Source organism: Neovison vison, chromosome 12 (assembly GCF_020171115.1).
Source record: "Neovison vison isolate M4711 chromosome 12, ASM_NN_V1, whole genome shotgun sequence".
NCBI classification, from domain to species: Eukaryota; Metazoa; Chordata; class Mammalia; order Carnivora; family Mustelidae; genus Neogale; species Neogale vison.
In genome coordinates this window covers 24,307,060-24,331,205 of record NC_058102.1, presented here as the reverse complement: position 1 = coordinate 24,331,205, position 24,146 = coordinate 24,307,060, and the positions used below count along the sequence as shown (strand labels likewise).

Genomic DNA, 24,146 nt, shown 5'->3' with positions numbered 1-24,146 from the left:
CAAGTTCATGTTATTTTGGGATTTCATACCCTGATTTGTGAATGGACTGAGAGGTCATTTTATGATTGTGCAGGTTTGTCTGATATTTCATATAGGTTTCATAGGACCAAGTTTATATATATTTTTCTTCTTTTCAGTTTATCTTTTGTGTCTCTAACAAAATCGTATAAATTTCAAATACTAAAAAAGATATAAAGTACAAAGTAGAATCCATTGTAATCCTATTGCTTCTAAAAATGATATGATTTTGTTCCCTCTGTTTTGTTTTATATCTCTGATTTTTAAAAATATGCATAGGAAAATTATTATTATTATTATTTTACAAGATGACATCACAATCTACTTTCTATTCCACAATTTGCCTATTTAACCTTTTTTATAATTTATCTTGAACATATTTTCATGCAGATACTTATCAATTTACCAGGTTTTTTTAAGGTCTTAGTTTATTAACCTCTCATGAAAAATCTGCACGATCACCACAAATAAAGTCACTACAGAATCTTTATTCCTGTTGTCCACTCTCCATCTCATTTCTTGCCAGCACCAACACTGGCTTTGGCAGTCCCCTTGACCGCCTTCATTCTGTTCTTGCGTTCCTTTCCCTGTTTTCTTGAGGCCTTTTTCTGCTCACACAGGCCATGTCCTGCAGGGCTATGATTGGGTTCATTTTTCTTTGCCGGTTGTCTCGCCACCACCCAGTTGGGTTCTGAAGCCAAATACAAAATGACATCTGGTATGTTCTTGTCCATTTTGGCTAGTTTTTCCCGAATTTCTGCCTCAGGTACTGTTGCCTTTCTGGGATGAAGAACATCAGTGAGCATTCGTTTTCATACCAAATTGTTCTTAACTCTAATATTGTGTTACTGTATAGTGGCAGGAATGTAACCTATCTCTTACTGAAGGATTCTCAGGGTGGTTATAAACAATGCTGTCTGTACATCTGCAACTTTCTAACTTTAACATCTTGCTTTTAAAAACAGTCCTTCACTTTTGTTTTCATTCTAGATTGAACATCACTCTTTTTCTCCCTCTTCCTCTTTCCTTCTCTATTAACTTTAAACACAGAGACTTTCCCCAGGTGTTTGCTTTTCACAGTTGCATTTTCCTATCCATGCATTTATTTATTTAATAACCAAGCAAATAAACCAACCAATAAATTGTTATGGGAGACTGTGACAGTGCCCGTGGATACAAAGATGAAAAAAAAAAAAAGACATGACCTTTTGTCTTTTTTGATACAAAAATGATACTATTTATTGTATCAAATAATGATAATTTGATAATAATGATACTATTATTAGTATAAAAATGATACTAATATTTTGATACCTTTTGATACAAAAAATGAAAATAAAAAAAGGCATGACCTTTAGTCTTACAGAGCCTAAGCACTCATAACCATCATCCTGTTCCTACTACGTTGCATTTAGTCTGTACATAAAGACAGTCTTTAAGTACTTCAGTAAATTCCAGAATGCTGGACTACCATCCTACTAAAAATTTACTTTGTGGAAATTTCTGGTTGCCACTCATAAGTTTTCTCTGTATGTAGTTTTGAATGTATATATAGAAAAATAGGGGCACCTGAGTGGCTCAGTAGGTTGAGCATCTGACTCTTGGTTTCGGCTCAGGTCATGATCTTAGGGTCCTGGGATGGAGCCTTGTATGTTGGGCTTCACACTCAGTGAGGAGTCACCTCCAAGTTTGCTCCCTGGAGGACCCAGGCTGCAGAAGTTTTTGGCTCAGGTCATGATCTTAGGGTCCTGGGATGGAGCCCTGTATGTTGGGCTTCACACTCAGTGAGGAATCTGCTGCTTTCTCTCTCCCTCTGCCTCTCCCTCCATTTGCGTGCTTGCTCTTCCCCCACCCTCCTCAAAAAAGTAAATAAATCTTTCAAAATAAAAGACAAGAAACAGAGTAAAATCTTCCCTCAGGAAAGGGAAAGGAAAAGTTAGGATCACTTAATCACAAAAACATTTACTCACAAAAGCCCAACTTTCTATTTTACTACCATTTTTATTTAAGTAGCAAAAGTATAATAGAAGATTAGTTTGGTCTACTGAAAATTCATCATTTTTTTTTTCACAAACCCAGTAAGAAAATGGGACTTCTTTTTTAAAGTGGGGATAATATTACAGAGACATAATATTTGAATTATTATTTGTTATAACATTTATGTTTTGAAAAAACTATTTTTTTCTACATTAAAATATAGCCAAGTTTTTATTTTACCAATTAAAAAAGATTGGTTCTTTCTTCATTACTAGTGGCATTTGTATTATTTTACAAAATATTCTGAAATTTAACTCTAAGTTTGTCTTACCCATATATAGCATTGTTGGGGAGTTAGAATTATTCTTGAATTTAGATCTTGATTTAAAATCAACATTTTTTTTAAAGATTTTATTTGTTTATTTGACAGAGATCATAAGTAGACAGAAAGGCAGGCAAAGAGAGAGAGACAGAGGAGGAAGCAGGCTCTCCGCCAGCAGAGAGTCCGATGCAGGGCTCAATTCCAGGACCCCAGGATCATGACCTGAGCTGAAGGCGGAGGCTTTAACCCACTGAGCCACCCAGGTGCCCCTAAAATCAACATTTTAACATACCAACATGTTGTTAAGCCACAGGATCATATTTCCTACCCTTTATTTTCCTTAGAGACATATTAGTGAAGCACTTGATGTTCATTTTGAGTAACAAAATCTGTTTCCTTACAGATTACTAGACTAATTGAATGTGAGAGGGTATTAGTGGCATTGGAACTTAGCAACTACGTCAATGATTCCAGTTATACCCTTCAAGCTGTGACTCAGTGTTATGGCCTTCTTGTGCCTATAATCTACCACAATATTGTTTTGGTACCTGTCATACAGGTAAGCGTATTTATACCCCTAGATAAGGGTATTTTTTACAAAGGCAATTCAACAAAGCATTTTGGAAAAGAAAAAGCAGTGTATCTTTTGTAATGTACGAGTAGGTCAAAGACAGGTGTTATGAAATTTCATGAGTTAACTGAAAAACAATTTAATAATCTAAATTATGTTTGGGCAAACATAAATAAAGACTAAAATGTATTTCTCTGAAAGCATTCAGCCCCATAGTTGTCCATGTTTAAACATTAGCAATCTGCTTTTTAAAGTCATTTCAGTTTTTATAATTGCGTAATGTTCAAAACAGCAATACTCATTCAAAAACATATTGTTAAAGCCATTATCATGTGGGGAAAAATTGGTGGATGACATACGAAAATATATTTGGTTTCTTGGTGATGGAGGAGTTGAAAATTTACAGGAAAAGAGTAGGTGAGAGCTGGCTAAAGGGATTATATTAGTTGTCTCTTCTTTTCTAACAAATCACTGTAAATTTAGTGGCTTACAACAATACCCATTTATTATCTCATAGTTTCTATGGGACAGGAGGCTGGATATGGCTTCACTGGGTCTTCTGCTCAGGGTCTCATGAGGCTGAGCTCAAGGTGCTGGCCAGAGCTGTGATCTTACTCAAGGCTCTGGCACCTCTTCCAAGTTCACTGGTTGTTGAGAGAATTCATTTCCTTGTGCTAGTGTGAAAGGGGGTCCTTAGCTCCTAAAGGCTCACCATCAATTCCCTCCCACGTGGTCTTCTCCATAACATGACAGTCTGCTTCCTCAAGACCAGCAGGAGAGCCTCGTCTAATATGCGTGAGGAGTCTGACATAATGTAAGGTACTCATGGGAGTGATGATCCTCTCATAGTCACAGGTCCTACCCATGCATAAGGAGAAGGGCTTATACAGGGCTTGTACACCAGGGGCCGGAATCTTATAGACTGTTTTAGAATTCTGCCTACTACAGGGAAATCATGAGAGAAGTAAGGTTTTGCTGCTGATACTTTTAGAAAGTTTTTATCGTCATCATTGTTGTCATCTTTATCATCATTGTCATCAACCCAGATTTTGAGAACCAAGAAAATGCGACTGAACTCATGTACAGCATTAAAATTTTTAATTCACCATTGAGAAAACTAATGAAGGGGCTTATGTACTTTAACAAATATTTGCTTTGGAGTGGCTATACTGGAGCATAGACGTGCCTCCTTCTCCCACATTCCCCACATTTAGGAGTTCAGTTGCTTAGGAGATCTGCCTCCAGAATCCAAAACCTAGATTCATGGTTGGCAGCCTTCCATATCATTTGTGGATGGATTGTAGAGCAGCATTCTCAAATGTAGAAGATGCTTCCTCCAGAACCGAAAGGCATTTACCTGGCATTGTCCTTTCTTCTTAGAGGTGAGAGATGCCAGATGTCAGACTTAGTTTGGATGGGGTTTCTTGGCACGACCCAAATAGTTCATTTATCTGCAGCTTCCTGAATCTTCGCAGGGTTTATTTCTGTCCTCTGGAGGGCATGTATCTTACCAAGGTCTTTAACGTACTGGCCATTTCTTGCTCTTTGGTTTCAGTTAACATGTTATTGTTGTAATCATTCAGTGTTTTGTTTTGAGAAATGCCCAGAGAGTTCAGGTCCTTTTATAAAATATGTCAGAGGCTGGGAGAATTTTCATGGCCCTGGAGCAAGTTGCTAAGTATATACTTTTGTCTTCCCAGTATGAAGGGGAACTTCTTCTGGTACTTCTTCCTAGTAGTGTAGAAAAGATAACATTAGCCATAGCAATGCATAGCTTTTAATGTCCTCTTGTAAGGATTCCGCATTGGGACCAGCAACTGCAAATGGTGCTCAATTGGTCAAGTTCAGGATAATCTACTGTCATCTTCTGGCATCCCACTGACTTAGGGTGCCTTTAGCTACACCTCAGAGAATGGATTATAAGTATGAGGAAAAGCTGTGAGAAAGAAGTTTCTAATTAAATTGTATTGTTTGGAATAGGAAAAGTTAGTGGAACAAGATTTTAGAAATAGGCCTTAATATGGATGAGAATATACTATTTGACAGAATTGGCATTCCAATTCAGTGTGAAGAGACTGGATATTTTTATAAAATGATGGTGAAACCCCTGGATATTCATCTGAAAGAAAATAGAGTTTGACACCTATATTGTACATATATAAAAAGTCTAGATGTCCTAAAAAGTTAAGGGAAAAAAAATCACAGAAGATTACATGTGCAATCCAGGGTTGTGGGAATCCTTTTTAACTAAGACAGAACACTTAGAAATAACAAGAAAAATAAGAAATATTGACTATATTTATGGCAGCCTTGTGTGACAACAGGGACCATAACAAAGATAGCATAAAATTTATGGATTTAGAACAAATACCTAACAAGGTTATTTATATATATTACTGACAAGGATAAATATATATAACAAAAAGTCTTACAAATTGGCAGTAACTTAATAAAAAAAGGGCCACGGAACATGAATAGGCAGTTTATAGGAGAGCAAATCTAAGCGGCCAAGAACCATGAAAAGATGCTCAAACTTTGAATATCCTTAGAAATGAACATTAAGTGAACAATGCAATATTGCTGAAAGAATTGAAAAGATCTGTAACTCCTCTTGCTGGTGAGGATGTGGGGCAAAGGAATTCTCATTCATTGATGGGGAACATTTGAATTGTTTTAGGCTTTGAATTTTGATAAAGTATTCTTAATTTTAATTAAACTAAATCTAATTTTAATTAAAATTAAAAACAAATATACTTGACACAGCAATCTCTCTATTAGTAATTTATCCCATAGAATAAAATCACCAGTTAGTAAAATGCCTAGTTCCAGACCTTGGTTCCCAGATTCATGTGTTCTACCTGCTGGGGAAACAACACCACATAATTGTTATTGATTTAGAGTGTTTACTTTGACCTTGAGGATGGTGCTTCATCCTCACTAGGTATCATCTCAAATCTGGTGCTGAAGTTGCCATTCATATTGGCAACTGAGCATGTACAAAGATGTTTCTTATGGCCTTTTTTGTGGTGACCAAAAAAAGCTGGAGACAAAGGGAAAGTGCTGTGGCAGGAGGATGGCCAGTACCTATACCAGATGGTAAAACGTCAGCTGTAAAAGTATATGCAACATAGAGAGTCTGGAAATGGCTGAATTAATGATGGTTGTTTCACACTAAATCATAATATGCAACCACTGGAAATAATGAACTTGAACTATACCTATAGACTTGGAGGGAATTTTCATAAGACACGATTAAAGGAGAAATGCACAGTTCAAACAAATGCTTATGAATTACATTTTGTGACATAACATTAACTCTCCCTCTATGTATGTTTATGTACTTATAATATGTGTATATATATGATTATATGAACCTGGAGAAAACTACAAAGCTACTAGGTTGCTAACATGATTTGGGGATATGGTGTAGTGGGGTGGGGGTATGTGATGATGCAAGGAATTAAAGAGGCATTGCAGACACTCATAGTGTACAGTAACAATAGTAAGAATGCTAGAATAGTGACTTGAAGCAACTAGTGTGCTCACAGAAGACCAATATCCATATGTTAATTTGTCTTTTGATAATCTGGATGATTAATAAATTGATGCAATCTCAGCCCTACTTTTTTGACAGTAATGTTGCTCAGAACAGAGCAAAGTACTGAAAGGTAAACTTAATTATCTAGCTCTTCATGAAATTCAGGATCACATAGTATAAGGCAAGGAGACTAAGAAGTAAACACCAATATTTATGGGATATGGGATATGGATACTTGATTTTAATTTTGAAGGCAACTATTAGTTCAAGTAACGGGTATCACTGTATATTTAATATGGTACATCCTTCTCTAAATGGTTTTTTAAGATCCTCCTAAGCCTGGATGTGCCTTTAGTGTCTTGTATATATAATATTTGCCTATATTTTTTATGACACTTGTCAAAATTTGCTCTTTTGTAATCTTTGTATACTTATTTTATCCTCTATACTAGTTTTCAAGTTACTTTAAAGGACTTATCTGAAATGGAATATATTAATTTTATCTCAGAGTACATTCTTTTATACATAATAAATTTATTGACAATTATTAATGATAATAGTATTTAATGATTTAAAAATTGCTTGATTTGAATAGAACATTTCATAATGAGTGAGAGTCATATTTTTCAACAGAAACTATTGTACTTCTATTTTTTAGATCTTGATAAAGTGTGTAGTGGCTTTGCAAGGAGTACCAAATATCGTCCAGTCAAAGAAACATATTGCAAGTTTTGAAAGTGTACAGCACATGATAGCTTGTTGTATCTTCTATATAACAAAGGTATTTATCTCATTCTTTGTCTAGTGTCATAAAATTTAGGAATAGCAATTACTTAGAATGTTAAGTTACTTTTATTACATAGAATACTTTTTAAAAAAAATTTTATTTTTATTTGTTTGACAGATTACAAGTAGGCAGAGAGGCAGGCAGATAGAGAGAGAAGAGGAAATAGGCTCCCTGCTGAGCAGGGAGCCCGATGCAGGGCTCGATCCCAGGACCCTGGGACCATAACCCGAGCCAAAGGCAGTGGCTTTAACCCACTGAGCCACCCAGGTACCCCTACATAGAATACTTTTAAAAATAGTACCCACAAAACATTTTAGGTCAAGAGTTGTCTGTGTGGCTCAGTTGGTAAAGCCTGGTGGTGTATCTTAGGCCAGGGGAAGGATTGGGAAAGAGTGCATTTTATGGGACCTCATTCATCTTGGAAATAAGAACGAACCAAGAGACCAGAGGCCTGGTAAGCTCATTTATCCTCATTGCTTGGCTCAAAGACCCACATTGTCTGTTTCTTCAAAGGCTTTATTTGACTGAATCCAGTGAATTTCCTCAAAGAAGGGCTATATCAGCTTGCCTGTTTTATATGGTCCTCACAGGACCTTTGTGATTTGTTAGGGGTCTGGAAGAATACTGCATGGGTGGGCTGATTTGATCCATCACTTTATTTGGGACTTAAGTTCGTTTCAGTGAAGGTCTGGAAACAGACAGGCCTTTACCTTCTATCTTAGCAAAAAAGTCATGATTTGCTGGGTGTTTATGGCCTGACCTCAGGAGCAGAAAATCGTATTCTTTCCATTGCTCACTGGTTTCTCACTGCTGGAGATACATCTTTAATTTGTTTGTGCAAATATGGAGGGAGGGTAGCCATTTGCAGGAAGAAAAAAAAAAAGCTTAATTAAGAGGACTCAGAACTCCAAGGGTCATGCCAAACACCAGAATAGCTGTGTTTTTACTCTCACTTTGTTGGAAAAGACCAGAGGTAACTTGAAGAAAAATAGGCAAAAGAAAACTTTCAAAGTGGTCTGATGAAATTAAATGATCAAAACAAAAAGAAGATCTTATGTAACTGAAGAAAAGTTATTTGATTTTTTGATTAAAAAAATTAAACAGATAAAGATTGTAGTTAATGGTATTTCTTGAGTCAAATCTGGAAGCTCAAGAAATACCTGACAGCATAGAGTGGAATTACCTAGAGATAAATTCAGAAGGCAGATCCAAAAGTACTAACACAAAACAAAAAGAGTTCTGGAGGTAGGAAATTAAAAAAATGGAGAATAGTCTCCCTAAGTCCTAGGCCAGATTAATTTAAGGACTCATGTATTGAACTTGGTGATGTGATTCTTGGAGTCCAAGCATAAAGAAAAATCTCAAAGTTTTGAGAACAAAGTATAGGTTATTTGCAATGGAAAGAGAATCCATTAGCTTTAAACTTTTTATCAGCAACAGTAGAAGCTAAAATACCGGAGCAACATTTGTAGAATCCTGAGGGGAGAAGACCGAGGTCCAAAAACTAATAACCAGGAAAGATATCATTCCTTTGTCAGGGCAAAATAAACATTTTCAGGAGTGCAGGCATCTAAAAAGTATTCTGCCCATGTACTTATCTGAGGAAAACACTTGAGGAAGTACTCTATCAAATGACAATTGGTTCAGGAGAGAAATCCCAAGGTAGGGAAAGACAAAAAGGAGAGGAATAATGGGAGCCATGAATCTTGCAATATACGTACTATTAAAATTAAATAGGTAATAACGATGTGATACGGGTTTTGTAATATAAATGCTAAGTAGGAATTCTTGAAATAGAAGAGTTATCTTTGAAAGAAAAAACTTATTAATAACTAGAACTAAAACTTTTATCTTGTTTGGGGTCAAGGGAGGGGACACCAGGTGGAGATTCGTGGTGCATGGTTGTGCGTTTAAAAAAATATATATATATATATTAGTATAAAAAATACATATAATGTAAAATTATTATTTTATTTAAAAATGACTCAGGAACATGTAGCTAAGTGCAAAACTTTAAAGCGCAGTAGGACTTCTAAATTGACAGGAAGAAAAAATGAAGAGAGGAATGTGACAAATATTGGTTGAAAATAAATGGATAGAGGTACTGGGGAAATACAAACACAAATAAAGGAGGAATAGCAATTTTTATATGCGAAAAAATCAGGAGTCAGAATCCCAAACGTGAATCAGGACAAAGAGGCATTGTATAATTTTGTTCAAAATTGTTTTGTCTTATCACCTTTCTCTGCTTCTGGAAGACATCTGGTCACTTTCTGTTTTAGGACAGTGTCATTGTTAAGTATTAAAGATCAAGTCTGAATTAAAATTCCTAATTTTTTACAATAACAAATTGAAAAAGGAAAATCACAATTAGATTAAGTGAAAAATGCTATAGGGGCATTTGATAACGCTTAGCAACTTTTCCTAAAAAGATTATATGTAAGTTAGGAATGGAGGGAGTCTATTGAACAATGATAAAGACATTAACCAAAATTTTAAAGCAAATACACTAAATGGCAATTTTCTGAAACCATTTCCTTAAAAATCAGGTATAGGAGATTCTGACTCTTGATAATGTGAGTTATTATTTGTAGAGATTCTGTCTTATGTAATAGATAAGAATATGAAATAATTTTACAATACTAAAAAAGTATAATTCATCTGTAATTGTACAGGTTTCAAAAACTCATGAGAATCCAGTAAAAAGAATTATTAGAATTAAAAAAAGAATTTTTTTTAATGTGTGAAATGCTTACAAACTGATTTTTTTAATAGTAACAGTAGCCAGTTAGAAATGGAGAGAGGAAAATACACTGCTAATAATATACAATATTTTAAGATACATACCATATGATTTCAGTCATATGTGGAATTTAAGAAACAAAACACATGAATATAGGGAAAGGAAGAAAAAAGGGAGAGGGCGGCAAAGCATTAGAGACCGTTAACCATAAAGAACAAACTGAACGTTTGCTGGAGGGGAGGTGGGCAGGGGGTTGGGTGAAATAGGTGATAGGCATTAGGGAGGAACTTAACTTAAAAAACAAAAAACAAAAAACAAAAAACAAAAAAAGGAAGGCACTTGAGATGAGCACTGGATATTGTATGTAAGTGGTGAATCATTACATTCTACGCTTGAAATTTATACTACACTGTATATTAACTAACTGGAATTTAAATAAAAACTTAGAGAAAAAATATACAGCATTTTAAACCTAACAAAGTGTTAAAAGACCTGAATCAAACAACTGAAACCTTACTGAAGGGCACAAAATAAGATCTGAACATATGGCAGGCCATTCCAAGTTCCTGAGTAGGGAGACTTACTGTCATAGGAATAGAAATCCTTCCAAAAATAGTATTTAAATGTAATACGGTTCTAATCAGAATCCCAATGGGGTTTCTCTGAAACTGATTAGAATAATTTTAAAAGTTCTCAATAGATACTAAAATTTATTATAAGGCCACTTCAATAAAAAATGGTGTTAACACACTAATAGGCAAATAGTTCAGAGGAAGAGTCCAGGAATAGTCAGCCAACCCAGGTCTACAGAAGAACTTAATAAATGACAAAAGTGGCATTTGGAGTTATTGGGAAAATCTTTTAAAATATTTTATTTATTGGGCGCCTGGGTGGCTCAGCGGGGTAAAGCCTCTCTGCTCAGGTCATGATCTCAAGGTCCTGGGATCAAGTCCTGCATCGGGCTCTCTGCTCAACCGGGAGCCTGCTTCCTCCTCTCTCTCTCTCTGCTTGCATCTCTGCCTACTGTGATCTCTGTCTGTCTATAAATAAAATCTTAAAAAATATTTTATTTGTTAAGAGGTGCTGATATCATTTATTCATCTGTAAATAAATGAAGCCAGAGCCTCCTTCCATAAACAAAATAAAGACAGATGGATATTTGTATGGCTTTGAAGTCAGAGGAGACCTTTCTCAATAGGGCATAAAATTCAAAAGGTACACAGAAAAAGATAGATAAACAGACTACATGATAAGTAAAAAAAGATTTTTTATGACAAGACACTGTATTAACAGGCTTAAATGCAAATCTTAAAAAATATTTGACAGATAAGATTATTAACATTACCTCGGGGAGCAATCAATGAGAAAATATGAAATAATCTTACAGTTAAGGAAAAGAAGAATCAGATTTATTTTTAATTACAAAGGATATGTTTCAATCACCTTAAAAAGTGGAGTAGTGAACAGGTACCAGGTGATGAATGGCCATCTCATGAGGTCAGGGAGGAGCCATTCAAGGGTTTTAATCCTGGAAACAACATAATTAAATTTGCATTTTAACAAAAAGAAATTATTCTGGGGAACAACAGCTAATAGAGTGGGATAAGACCCAAGAGAGGGAATGAGTTAGAAGGAGAGGGATGGGAAAGTGAACTATGGCAGTCCTCTCTTTTCTGTTTTCTGCATCCTGCGGTTTCAGTTACCTGCAGTCAACTGCATTAGTCAGTTGTCAGAAGGTCGGTGGTAGCCTAACACCACCCATGTCATCCCCCTCACTTCATCTCATCATGTAGGCATTTTACCATCTCAGTCCTCACAAAGAGAAGCGTGAGCACAGTACAAGATATTTTGAGAGAGACCCTGTCGTATCATATATTGTTAAAATTGTTCTATTTTATTATTAGTTATTGTTAGCCTCTTACTGCACCTAACTGATAAGTTACACTTGTGAGATAGAGTTGGGAACCTAAACCTGCTAAGTGGGGGAGGATGGAGGAGAGAGGGGGAAGAGCCAACAGCAATTCAGCTTTCTGGCCTCAGCAGTTGGGTGAAGACAATGCTATTTGTTGAACTCTGGATAAGGAGGAATTTATGGTAAAAAAAGGGAGAAAAGATAATGAATTTTGAATCTATTGAATTTGGGGGCTAGTGGGATATCCAAAGGGGTATATATTATATAATTGGACCCATAGACTTGGAGTTTAAGAGAGGACAAATATGTTAAAGACAAAACCATCATTAATATATGGACTCAGCTGAATAGTAGAAATACATGATATCATCTGGGGACTGTGTAGAGTGAGAAGGGAAGAGAATTGTTTAAGAATCTCAAGGGTGGGGGGGAGGGGGGTTGGGAGAAGGGGGGTAGGCTTATGGACATTGGGGAGGGTATGTGCTTTTGGGTAAATTGGAAGGGGAGATGAACCATGAGGGACTATGGACTCTGAAAAACAATCTGAGAGGTTTGAAGTGGCGGGAGGGTGGGAGGTTGGGGTACCAGGTGGTGGGTATTATAGAGGGCACAGCTTGCATGGAGCACTGGGTGTGGTGAAAAAATAATGAATACTGTTTTTCTGAAAATAAATAAATTGGGAAAAAAAAAAAAAGAATCTCAAGGGTGCACTTAATCTGGTGTGTGTGTGTGGGGTAGTTCTGCTTCCACTAGTCAAGAGGAAGAATTGGAGAGCTGATTAGTCCAAAGCTATTTTCTCATTCCCAATCTTGACTTTGAGGATCCATCTGCTGCTGTTATTAGTTCTGTCCTTCTCATGTAGCATAACCACAATCCCAAGTACCCTTTTCCATCTATGTTACGATTACACACACACTGATTATTGTTACAGTGGGCTAAAAGTACATCTTCAAAGTTTACTTTTCTTTAGAATATCTTCTCTGTTTGGCCTTTTCTCTCCCCAAACTTGTCCATCAGTAAGTATTTCCAGGAGAGGCGTATCTTTTGGAAGTAAGAGAAGGCCAGGTTACACTTTCTTTCCAGGGTCCTGGACAACTGTTCACTTTACATTTAAGTGACTGATAGCAGCTACTGCAGTATTTCTTCCAGAACAAAGAAACTCTGTTCAAGGCAGCTTGTTGCTTGCAGCTTGCCAAAAGCAACTTCTGCTAAAAATCAACCAGCCAATCATCCAACCAATGAACCAACCAACCAACCAACCAACCAAACAAACAAACAAAAACCCCAATTCTGCTTATCCAGGTACTCCACATTTGACCATTGAGGGGAAACAGGAGAGGGAAAGGATGTGGTTATAGAAGTGAGAACCCCAGGAAGGGAGGAGGCAATGAGATCCTAGTACATGTGGGAGGGATTAGTCTGGACAGGAGATTGACCTCTCTCCTCTAACAGGAGGGTAGGATGGTTGTTGTTACAGGTTAGTGTGTAGGTATGTGATAGTGTGTAGGTATGAGATAAGCTAGTTTCCCTACATTTCTTCTGTGAAAAGGATGCAAGTTCATTTGCTGAGAGAGAGACGGGGAGAGAGAGAGGAGGTGGGGAGTCAAGGTGGGTTACAGAGATTGAGAGAATGGGAGGTTTCACAAAAAACCCTGTGGAAGATGGAAGAGACTCCTGACCTGGAACAAAAGACCAGCCTTTGGGGCCCAGTGCATGTTGAAGTCCTTGAATTCACATGTCTCCTCTCTCAGCTTCTTGTGATTTTGTGCAGCTTGGGGCTGGCCCTCCCTTGCTTTATTTGCCATCCACAACTCCACTGCCTTCTCCCACCCCCTGACCCCCACAACTTGAAGGATCATATTGTGGTCCAAGTGATATTATTGTAGATATGACCCTGAATATTTCTGGACATTGTAAAAATTAAAACATGTATTGATATCAGATTTTTGATGTTGGAGCTGGTTCTGACCCAAACTGTTATGCTAAGAATTGCCCTTTCATGGGGTGCCTGGGTGGCTCAGTGGGTTAAAGCCTCTGCCTTCGGCTCAGGTCATGGTTTCAGGGTCCTGGGATCAAGCCCCGCATCTGGCTCTCTGCTCAGCAGGGAGCCTGCTTCCTCCTTTCCCTCTGCCTGCTTCTCTGCCTACTTGTGATCTCTGTCAAATAAAATATTAAAAAAAAAAAAAAAGAATTGCCCTTTCAGAAGTTTCCTCCAGCCTGATCAATAGCCCCAAAGCCCTGGCCTCACTTTGAGTCCCAAATTTTAGGTGTTCATTTTTTATAAACACATTTTTATATGGCTTTTCTGTTATGACATGGAAAGCCCAATTAGTCTAATGGCTCTGTTTCTTTTCTCTGTTCTGTTGAAAACATTGGTAATGTTTTCAGATGGCCCAATTTCTCTTCTTTAAGCAGAAGTATTTTTTCTAAAACTTGCCAGATTTCCAAATAAAGTGCCACTTCTGAGACATGTAATCTTAAATGTTTCATTAATTTGTATTGTTTAAAAACTATTATGCTAAACATCTGGCATGGTCTTTTGTTTCTGTTTACCATTTGGAGTGTTGAGTAGAATTGGTTCTCTATTTTTCTGTTGATTGGAGAAATTCTTTATCATTTATCATTTTCTACTGGCATATTAAAGTGAGGGGGAAAAGATTGCACTCTCTACTTCTCTCCAAGCCTTGGACCCAAGTATGTCAGAAAGCAAAGATGAAAGGAGAAGTATTTGCTCATTTCAGCTTTCTAATAAAACATACTCTCATATCAATTTTATAATGAGACTGGACTTGTTTTGCCTGGCATCCAAGACCCTGTTTGGCCTAGTCCTATCTACTTTTTCAAACTTTATTTCACCATTTCCTATGTACATTCTCTTCCACAGTCAGCTTTAGTTTAACACTAGTGCCTGGTTCCACAGAAATATTTACAGTTCTTAGCACTTTGGATCAGGTAGGTAGTATCAGATTTATGCAACTATTCATGTATACATCCTTTCCCTGCATGGGAATTAATAGTTGTTACTTATCTTAAATACTAAGTTATTCAGCTTAACACAACACACCTACCTTTAACAAATTCCTACAAGCTTATTTATTCTCTTAGAGAATTGCCCTATGGGGTTTACCATGAATGTGCCCCCTTCATATGATGGTTCACTATAGCAGGGCATGTGCAAATTAGATTGCTGGCCAGAGAAACTTTTCCTATCCATGCTGGAGCCTAGATTTTAATGACCAGGTAAAGCTTTATAAATAAGGTGGGCAAGTTATTCTGAGAAATGCCTCAGGCATACGAAGGCATGAAGTCCTGAAACCATGGGGAGTATCAGAATTTATATTTGGCTCAATATTTTCTAAGCATAAGGTATAAAGAAATGAGTGGTTTATGCTAGAGAGGTAGGTAAGGGCCTGCGAGAGAAGGCCAAAGAGTAGTAATTAATAACAAATTGTGCATGAGAGGGGCTCTTCTTTTTATGATTGCAGTGTCTGTTTCCCCTAGGGTTCACAGAGAATCTGCCCCAAACAGCTTTTCTCTAGTCTAGTCCACTGCCAGAATATCTTTTAAATCATTTACTGATATAACTACCCCCTCCCAACCCAAGATATTATGATGTCAGTAATCTACCATTTCATGTAGAAAGCAGCTCCAGACAGGAGGTGGTAGTTTATGATCTTTTTAGAATGATTTAACATGGTTCTTTTAAGTGGAAATATTTTCTTTTTTTAATAATTTTTCATTTTTTTTCATCAACATATAATGTATTATTAGCCCCAGGGGTACAGATCTGTGAATCACCAGGTTTACACACTTCACAGCACTCACCATAGCACATACCTTCCCCAATGTCCATAACCCCAACCACCCTCTCTCTACCCCCGACCCCCCGCAACCCTCAGTTTGTTTTGTGAGATTAAGAGTCTCTTATGGTTTGTCTCCCTCCCAATCCCATCTTGTTTCATTTATTCTTTTCCTACCCCCCATATCCCATACGCTGCCTCTAAACTTCCTCATATCAGGGAGATCATATGATAATTGTCTTTAAGTGGAAATATTTTCCTAATTGTTAATTTCCTACACCAAAACATGTAGGGCTATATGTCCCAGAAATATGGGGAATTCATAATTGATCAGATAATCTTATTATTTGTCCTTTATTTAAAGCAGTGGGATCATAACAGTTTTAATTGTTGGGAAATAAGATCTGGAAGTAAACTTCCAGTTTCCTTAACAAAATCAGGGGAATTCTTAGACTCAAAACATTAGTGGGCTTGTGAATTTATGAAAGATGGTTGATGGCACTTGAAAATAGACAAATGTTTCCAACAGAGATAATTAATAAATATTTTTAATTAGATCCTGCGTTCATGGAAAGAATATGACCTGGCAGTAATGATTATAAATTATGGAAAAAAGATGTTGGATATCACATCAGCATGCAAATCTCTATTTGGTGTGTCTGACCAAGAAGAAATACAAGAGGAGGTAATTGATTTTTGTTTCTCATCTTAAAATATATACTTATTTGAGTCTCTTTTTTAAAAAAAAATTTTATTTATTTATTTGACCAACAGAGATCACAAGTAGGCAGAGAGGCAGACAGAGAGAGAGACGAGGAAGCAGGCTCCCTGCTGAGCAGAGAGCCCGATTTGGGGCTCGATCCCAGGACCCTGGGATCACGACCTGAGCCGAAGGCATAGGCTTCAGCACACTGAGCCGCCCAGGCGCCCCTTATTTGAGTCTCTTATGGGTCATGTGGTTTTAGCAAATGTGTTAGAACATTGATCAGTTTTAAATTAGTCATATTTCTATAAACAAAAAGTAATATGTGGTGAAGACCTTCCTTATTTAAAGGAATTCCTGCTAGAATACTGAAGAGTCCCCTCTCACCAGTACTGATCAGTAGTTGGGCATTGATAGAGAGCTTCTGACACCCAGCAGAACCTAGAACTAAAAGACCTCTAAAGTCTCCCTCAGATTGAGGATTTTATTATGCTGGGTGGGTCATCAAATGTAGTAAATACATGTCAGAGCTTTTTACTTTGTTCACAGGAGATTTTTTTTTAAACTCACTGTGACACCTAAATTGTCTTCTTTATGAGACTGCTAATGTCTGAGACTGCTTTTTAATTATCTGCCTCCCGAGCATGGGTCTTATGGAAGGGTCTCTTATAGAGACCATGTGGTCATATGTTTTTGTGGATCAAATTGTGAAGTGTTGCTTAGTTTATTGGGTTTCTGAGGAGCACTAGGAATCACTTGAAGCCCCTTCACTGACTGGTTTAGGGGTGGAGACTATCACTTCTGGACTCTGTTTCCATTGGAATAGCCCCATTTCTGTCTCTTTTATATGCTGAATTAGATGTGTTTGCTTGCCACAAAAAAGCTTCAAAAATCACCACTGTTTTCCTGGATGCATTTTTTTTTTTTTTTAAGGCCATAATTCTTTTTTTGGGATGGGGGTTATTTTGTCTAGAGAGAGTTTTGATTAAGCTGGATGCAGTTTGAGGGCTTTTTCCACTGAGTGTTGTTCGCTCTCAGAGTCCATCAGCTGGGCTGTTTATGAGTCACAACCCTGTCCCTTCACATCACTGTAGGGCAGGACTCCTTGCTTCTTTCCGTGGAGCCTCAAGCCCAGCAGGTCATGCTACTTCTTTCTAAGGCTGTAGGGACTGAGAAGCTAGTACCAAATTTAGAGGAGTCAGAACTCCTTATAGCCACTCAAGGTCCCTTTAAGCCTATAGGGGCTTGGGAGGGGTTTTGTTTTGTTTTGGTTTGGTTTTGGTTTTTTGTTTTTTTGGAGAACAGGAGACATTAACACCTTCAGTTCTCAGGCTCAGACTGTTGAAAACATGGTGGGGAGTCTGAGCACAAACCTGCCAATGCTTAATCCACTAATTGCCGATCTTGTTATGTTTCACTGAAAGGCAAAGCAGCAAAGGCAATTAGCTTAGTTGTAAAGAAGCTCCTCAGGGAAAAAGAAAGGAAAAAGGAATACATTTCTGAGGGCAGGCTGGGAATTTTCTTTTGAGGATTTTTTTAGAGTTTGACCCTCATCTGCTTTCAAAAGAGTGTGTGTATTGGATGAAAGGGTTGGTGCTAGTTGGGGAGAGGGTAGTTACTGGAAGGGAGAAGGGAAGAGAAGAAATATTTTGGCCAACCTATATAAAACACTGAGTGTTACGTTTGTCATTTAGTTAGAATGAAATGACTGTGACTATTATTAATTTATATCACTTGGCCATGTCGATCATAGTTTTGTCTACCAAGCATGAAAGTATGAAATAATAATTTAAAGATTATTACTTGAAAGTGACAATTGTTGAAACATGTTGAGGTACATTCTGACACTTAACCAATGTTTTTAGGGTTCTTCTAAGAAGTCTTCCAAGCCTAAGAAGCCACAGCAGATATTATTACCTGAAAAAATAAATGAACAGCTGGCCTTGTTGGAGACACACCTACTCAAACTGACAAAACAATGTAGTAATTTTTTTTTTCCTTTCTAGATACTTCTGTTTAGTGTTATGTTTTTTAAAATCAGAAAATATTTTGTTAAAAGGATTAAGATGAGATTAGCATTTGGTAAATCCTTTAAGGTACTTTTATATTATGCCAGTAATCCTAGCAATACTCTGTTAATAACGGATTGTTAACCACTCCCTCCTCCCCCACATGGTTCATGAAGATTAAGTGATTTATTTAGGATTACATAGCTGGCTTGTTTTAGAGCCTAAATCTTCTGACTCTAAAGCAGAGTTTTTCCCCCTCAGCATTATTGCCAATTTGGGCCAGCTAATTCTTTGCTGTGCGGTACCACAGGACGCTGAGCATTACCTTTATCTGTAGATACCTGGCACACCATCCCGCCAGCTGTGACAATCACCTGGGAGGCAAATGTTGCCAGATATATCGGAGAGGAGGACACAAAATTGAGAACCACTACTTTAGGCAAGAATGTAACCGAGAAATAAAAGGATAGCGTGGAAGTTGTTAATGTGTGAGTGATCTGAATCATGGTCTACCCAAGTGAAAGAGTAGTTTAATTTTAGGTCATTGTGCCAAATAGTACATTCATAATGGACCAATGTTAACACAATGATTGGAATTTTGGAGTTTGCAGTTTGGAAATCTGCTTAAGAAATTGATTTAGTTTCTGGTGATGATAAATATTATCACGCTTTTTAAAAGCAGGTACTTCAAATATTTTAGAAGAGCAAGAGAGCACCTTTTTTTAAAGATTTATCTATTTATTTATTTATTTGACAGACAGAGATTACAAGTAGGCAGAGAGGCAGTCAGAGAGAGGAGGAAGCAGGCTCCCCGCCGAGCAGAGAGCCCGATGTAGGGCTCGATCCCAGGTCCCTGGGATCATGACTGGAGCTGAAGGCAGAGGCTTAACCCACTGAGCCACTCAGGCGCCCCAAGAGAGCACCTTTTTACTCTAAATTTTTCTCAAGTCGGAGGTTCCACTTTGGGGCCCTCGGCCTCTTTGGAGCTGACTCCACTCATAGAATTCAGTGTCCCTCCTTCACCTCTCTTATTGTGTACCTCAGTTATATTTGGGTCCAGAATTCCCAAACCTGGATATTTTTCTCTCTCTCTCAGTATGTTCCAAGTCTGTTTCAAGTTCAATTTATGGGTTGAACCCAAGGCTCTATTATTCACAACCAGTAAACCTGATTTTTTTTTTTTAAGATTTTATTTACTCACAAGGGAAAGAGAGAGAATGCATACACACACAAGTAGAAAGGAAGACAGAGGGAGAAGCAGGCTCCCCACTGAGCAGGGAGCCTGACGTGGGGCTCAATCCCAAGACCCCAAGATTGTGACCTGAGCTGAAGGTGGATGCTTAGCTGAGCCATCCATGTGCCCCAAAATGTAAAGTGTTTTAGAAATGTGAATTATTTTCATATTATCAATACAAACTAAGATGTACAGTATAATGTTACTAGCTAAATAATAGATTTAATAACAAGACAGTAATAAAAATAATAGTCTTATACTGTGCTTTCTGTGTGCCAGGAACTATGTTAAATGTTTTATACGTATACATCTAACTTTTATATAAGAACCATATGGGGGAAGTACTATTATCCTCATTTTAAAGTAAAGAAACTGAGGCAGAGAGATTTTGAGTAACTTCCCTAGGTCTTATAACTAAAAATTATCAGTGTTAGAATTTGAACCCAGACAACCTGGCTCCAGTAGCTGTACTGTTCATTTTCTATACTTTACTGTCTTTTAAGGTAATTTTGAAAACATGAAGTTAATGTAATTGGTCTATTTTGAAGTCTGGGATTTGCTGATATACGACAGCTATTGAATATGAGAGACTCATTCCCTGGACACTATTCACCTATTTGGTGGTGGACTCCTTGGTTTTTTTTGGGGAAAAAATGAAAATAATTGAGATCACTGGAGTTTTTAAACTCCAAAATATAATGATATAGCTGACATTTTGAAGGCACGTAATTTAAAATGAATATTTGAGCATTTTCCTATTTTTTATTCCTTCCAAAGAATTTTCATTTTTGGTCATTCATGCTAAATGGAACCTACAACTTACTAATTTTTTTAAACCTTAGATGTTACAACTGAACTTTCAGGAGCAGAGGACCCTATATTTCTTTATCCTGTTGTTTTAAACTGGTCAGTCAAAGGTGCTGTGAAAGAAGGTAGGTAACCTAAATGTATATATGCTGTTTATTCAATTTTCTACTGAAGATCATTTATTCTGTGGGCTCTGTGGTTGTCTGAAAGCTTTCACCTTTCTAATCTCTTGCCTAGAAGTTAAGTAGGTTCTTACGCATTCAGAATAATGTAGAATATTGACTATAAGTAATGTGATTTAAAGTCTAGAAAGATAGAACCTTGATGGTGACTTATTTTGTTAGTAATTATTATTAAGCTTGTGAAAACTAGGGAATTGAAAAATGTGAGTGATCTTTAAGTTCAGCTGTGAAGAAATAGCAATGTTACTGTTTAACTCTAAGTTAAAAAAGTTAGGGTAACTAGTAATTCTGATAATTATCATCAATTTGTTCCCCTAACTTGTCATATAGTAGAGGCAACTTTAATGAACTATTTCTCAACACTGAGATATTTGGAAAAATAAATGTAATATAGACTATAAAGGATTATTTTATCTTAGACAGGAGTTCTTGCCACATTTACTGTTACACTTCTTTTTTTTTCACAGTTATGAAATTTAAGCAGAGACCTAGATTCCTAGAATTCTTTACACAAGTTATGCTAAAATGTATGAATGATGAAAAATTTCATCTTATGGTGGAGATAACAAATCCTGTTTATGACTTCTTGAAAAGGTACTTGTAATATATATTTTATTACTATTTATAACTTTAAAAGATAGGTAACATTGTCACTTTAAGATATATAAGATGGATGAAAAAGAAGATGGGGTATACACCTGGTGGGGGTAAAGAGCCACCAAAGAGAGAGTGAGGATTTGTGTCTGTGTATGTAAATAAATAAGTAAACAAACAAACAAAAACCAAACATTTTCTTCCAAGGACTGGGCTTTTGCTTCACCATTGGGCATAGACCTCTCTCTCATTTTAGTAAAAAAGAAACATCAATAACACGAGGTCTATGTAAACAATGGCAGCAAAAGAGAAACATTCTCAAAAAAACATATAGAAAAAATTCTTCCTAAAACAGGCCCCTCATTTATTATAACTAAAGCTTGGAATATATGTACTTCATATTCTCAAATGATAAAGGAGGAAGTTGCTTTTATTAAATGAAACAGGTTATAGTATTCCCAGAATTAATCAGAAAGTGCTATTAAATTAAAAAGATTGTAGCTGAGATTAGAAGTTTGGAAGCTGTGAATCACATTCTTAATTCCAAAGAGAAACAGAAAATACTTTTGGTTTGCTTGTAATTTAGAGGGCTGACTGTGGAGGTCCAACCTAAGAATAATAGATACTCTGAAAGAGAAAAGCAGAGTGAGTGGCTTAGCAGTATTGACCAGTGGTATAACAAAAGACTCAAGGTTGGAGATTGAGCAGTATGACTGAGTTCAAAACAAAGGTAATGATTTTGGTTTTCAAGGCTGAGCAGATGTTTTAAGATGCTCTGCTCCAAGTCCAGGGAATGTACAGGAGGAACAGATGGAGCACCTTGATTTCTACCTTGATAGGAATATCTATTTTCTTTTTATGTTTGTATGCTTAACATATTTTTGCACAAAGAAAATACTCTGCAACAGGCAAATGTGCAGCTGTATTCTCTTCCAATTTTATGGTTTCACAATTTATATTTAATGTTTTAATCCATATGGAATTTATTTTGGTATGGGGATTTAGGTTAAACTTTAGGTTCCCCAGTTTACCAGTTGTCCTGGTAACATTTAAAGAATGATCTCTTTGTTACTTATTTTCAGTTCTGCCTTTTCATATTCAAAGTGGGTGATTTTACCAATAATGCTTATAAATCACAATGAAGATATTTCATGAATTTTCATGTTTTACATAACAAAAAAATCAATGTATATGGAAATAAGTCCTGAAATAACTGATTTCACAAAATATAATAGGATTGAGAGAGTTTAACATGCTGCTTTAAAAAGAACAAAAGGACACAGAAAATATATATATTTAACAAGACTAATTTCATATATATACACAGATAATTGAGACTAAACATCCTTTAAGGCACTCATTAAATTTTTAAAAAAGTAATATTTAAGTTGCAAAATAGGGCTCAGTAGAAAACCTAGACTAAAATTTGTAAAGACCACATTCTCTTACAATATAATAAAACTGAAATTTTATAACAAAATACATTACTGTCGTATATATAATTATTGGATCAAAAAAGAAATCTAACCAAAAGTGTAGAGACTTTTGAAAGTAATGATGATGAGAAAAGTTAGTATCAAATGTGCTCAAAACAGCAATTAGAAATTCTTAGCTTTAGAAGCCTCTATTACTAAGTAAGAAAAATAAAATGAATTTTTATTGAACTCAAGCAATTAGAAAAATATAATAGATATAAGAAAGCAGAAAACAGAAAATGAAAATACAAATTGAAATTAAACAATTAGAAGTTGGTTTTAAAGTCATGTAATTGAAGGCACACTTGGTGTAAAGTTTTTCCAACGAGATAAACACAACACCAGGTGAAGTGGGTGTAAGGCAAGGTTTATTAAAGGTTCTCTCCGGTGAAGTTTCAGGGCCCAGGTGAAGGGGAGCCAAGAAAGTTGCACTGGGAGGAGGTGGGCACCCTCAGATGAGGTTCCGCAACTCTGGAAAGCAGAGTGGGGGAAGTCGTGCCCAGGGCAGGGAGGAGGGGGCTTTTAAGGGGTCTTGGGGGGGGCTTGGGGGTCTTTTGGCAAGTTTCCCTTATTCGGATATCTCGCCTGCTCGTCGGGGTCCCATTGGTCCACAGGAGCCCGGGGCGGGGTTCTCAGATTCCTGTTTGGGTCTTTGTTCTCCTGTCCGAGTTCAGGTCTGGTGGCGGGAACTTTCGCCGTCTTAAGTAGCCCCTTCCGCCAGCCCAACATTCGGACCTTTTGCTTAATATAATGGTGTCAGGGGCGTTGACTCAGTTCTGGCTACTTCCTGCTGACGAGGGGCGTCCTCATAGGGGTAGTCTGAAGTGGGCAGGCGAGAGTAGGGCAGGGGGAGGAGTTGATTGATGGACACTCGGGGCAAGTTCTTGTAGGCGGAAAAGACGAGGCAACGGAGATTAGAAGGAGGATTATGCATACAGGTCCCACCAGAGGGAGCAGCCAGGTTACCCAGGTGTAGGGGTCCAGGCTCCAGGAGGACGTGTCTCACTGCTGTGCTTGGATCCGATCCCTGAGTTCTTTGATCCTGGAGGTATACCTGATTGGTTAACAAAGTAACAACATTCTTCATTTAAGAATAGGCAGGTCCCCCCTTTTTCGGCAGTTAGAAGGTCTAAGGCCCCTCGGTTCTGTAGAGTAAGGCTTCCAGGCTGGTGACTTGTGTCTGCAGGGCTGTGAGGGAGTCAGCAACCTGTTCCATGTCATCATTCAGGGCTTGGGAGAGTTTGTAATAAAAGTCTATGGAAGCTCCTATTCCCACTGTTCCGGTTGCCACCCCTGCGGCTACTCCTGCCCCTGTTATGAATGGGAGGAAGGCAGCCCTTCCTCCATGGTGTTGGGGGAATAGGATGGATAGCAGCTGGGATTCAGAGTAGATGGTGGTAGAAGGAGATAGTAGAATGAAAATACAGCCCAGGGAGTCATTAGTGGTCAGGCAGCGATAGGTTCCCTGAGGACA

General features: G+C 37.3%; 1 protein-coding gene across 1 annotated transcript in view; it reads left to right on the top strand.

Moving 5' to 3' along the window:
- Window positions 1–24,146, top strand: part of CFAP54 (cilia and flagella associated protein 54) — a 322,605-nt gene that overhangs the window by 114,239 nt on the left and 184,220 nt on the right. Inside the window, exons 25-30 of the mRNA XM_044227472.1 lie at window positions 2,721–2,876; window positions 7,085–7,207; window positions 16,225–16,353; window positions 18,237–18,351; window positions 20,457–20,546; window positions 21,071–21,197. Of these exons, the coding sequence (XP_044083407.1) occupies window positions 2,721–2,876; window positions 7,085–7,207; window positions 16,225–16,353; window positions 18,237–18,351; window positions 20,457–20,546; window positions 21,071–21,197 (740 nt within the window). The remainder of the gene's footprint in view (window positions 1–2,720; window positions 2,877–7,084; window positions 7,208–16,224; window positions 16,354–18,236; window positions 18,352–20,456; window positions 20,547–21,070; window positions 21,198–24,146) is intronic.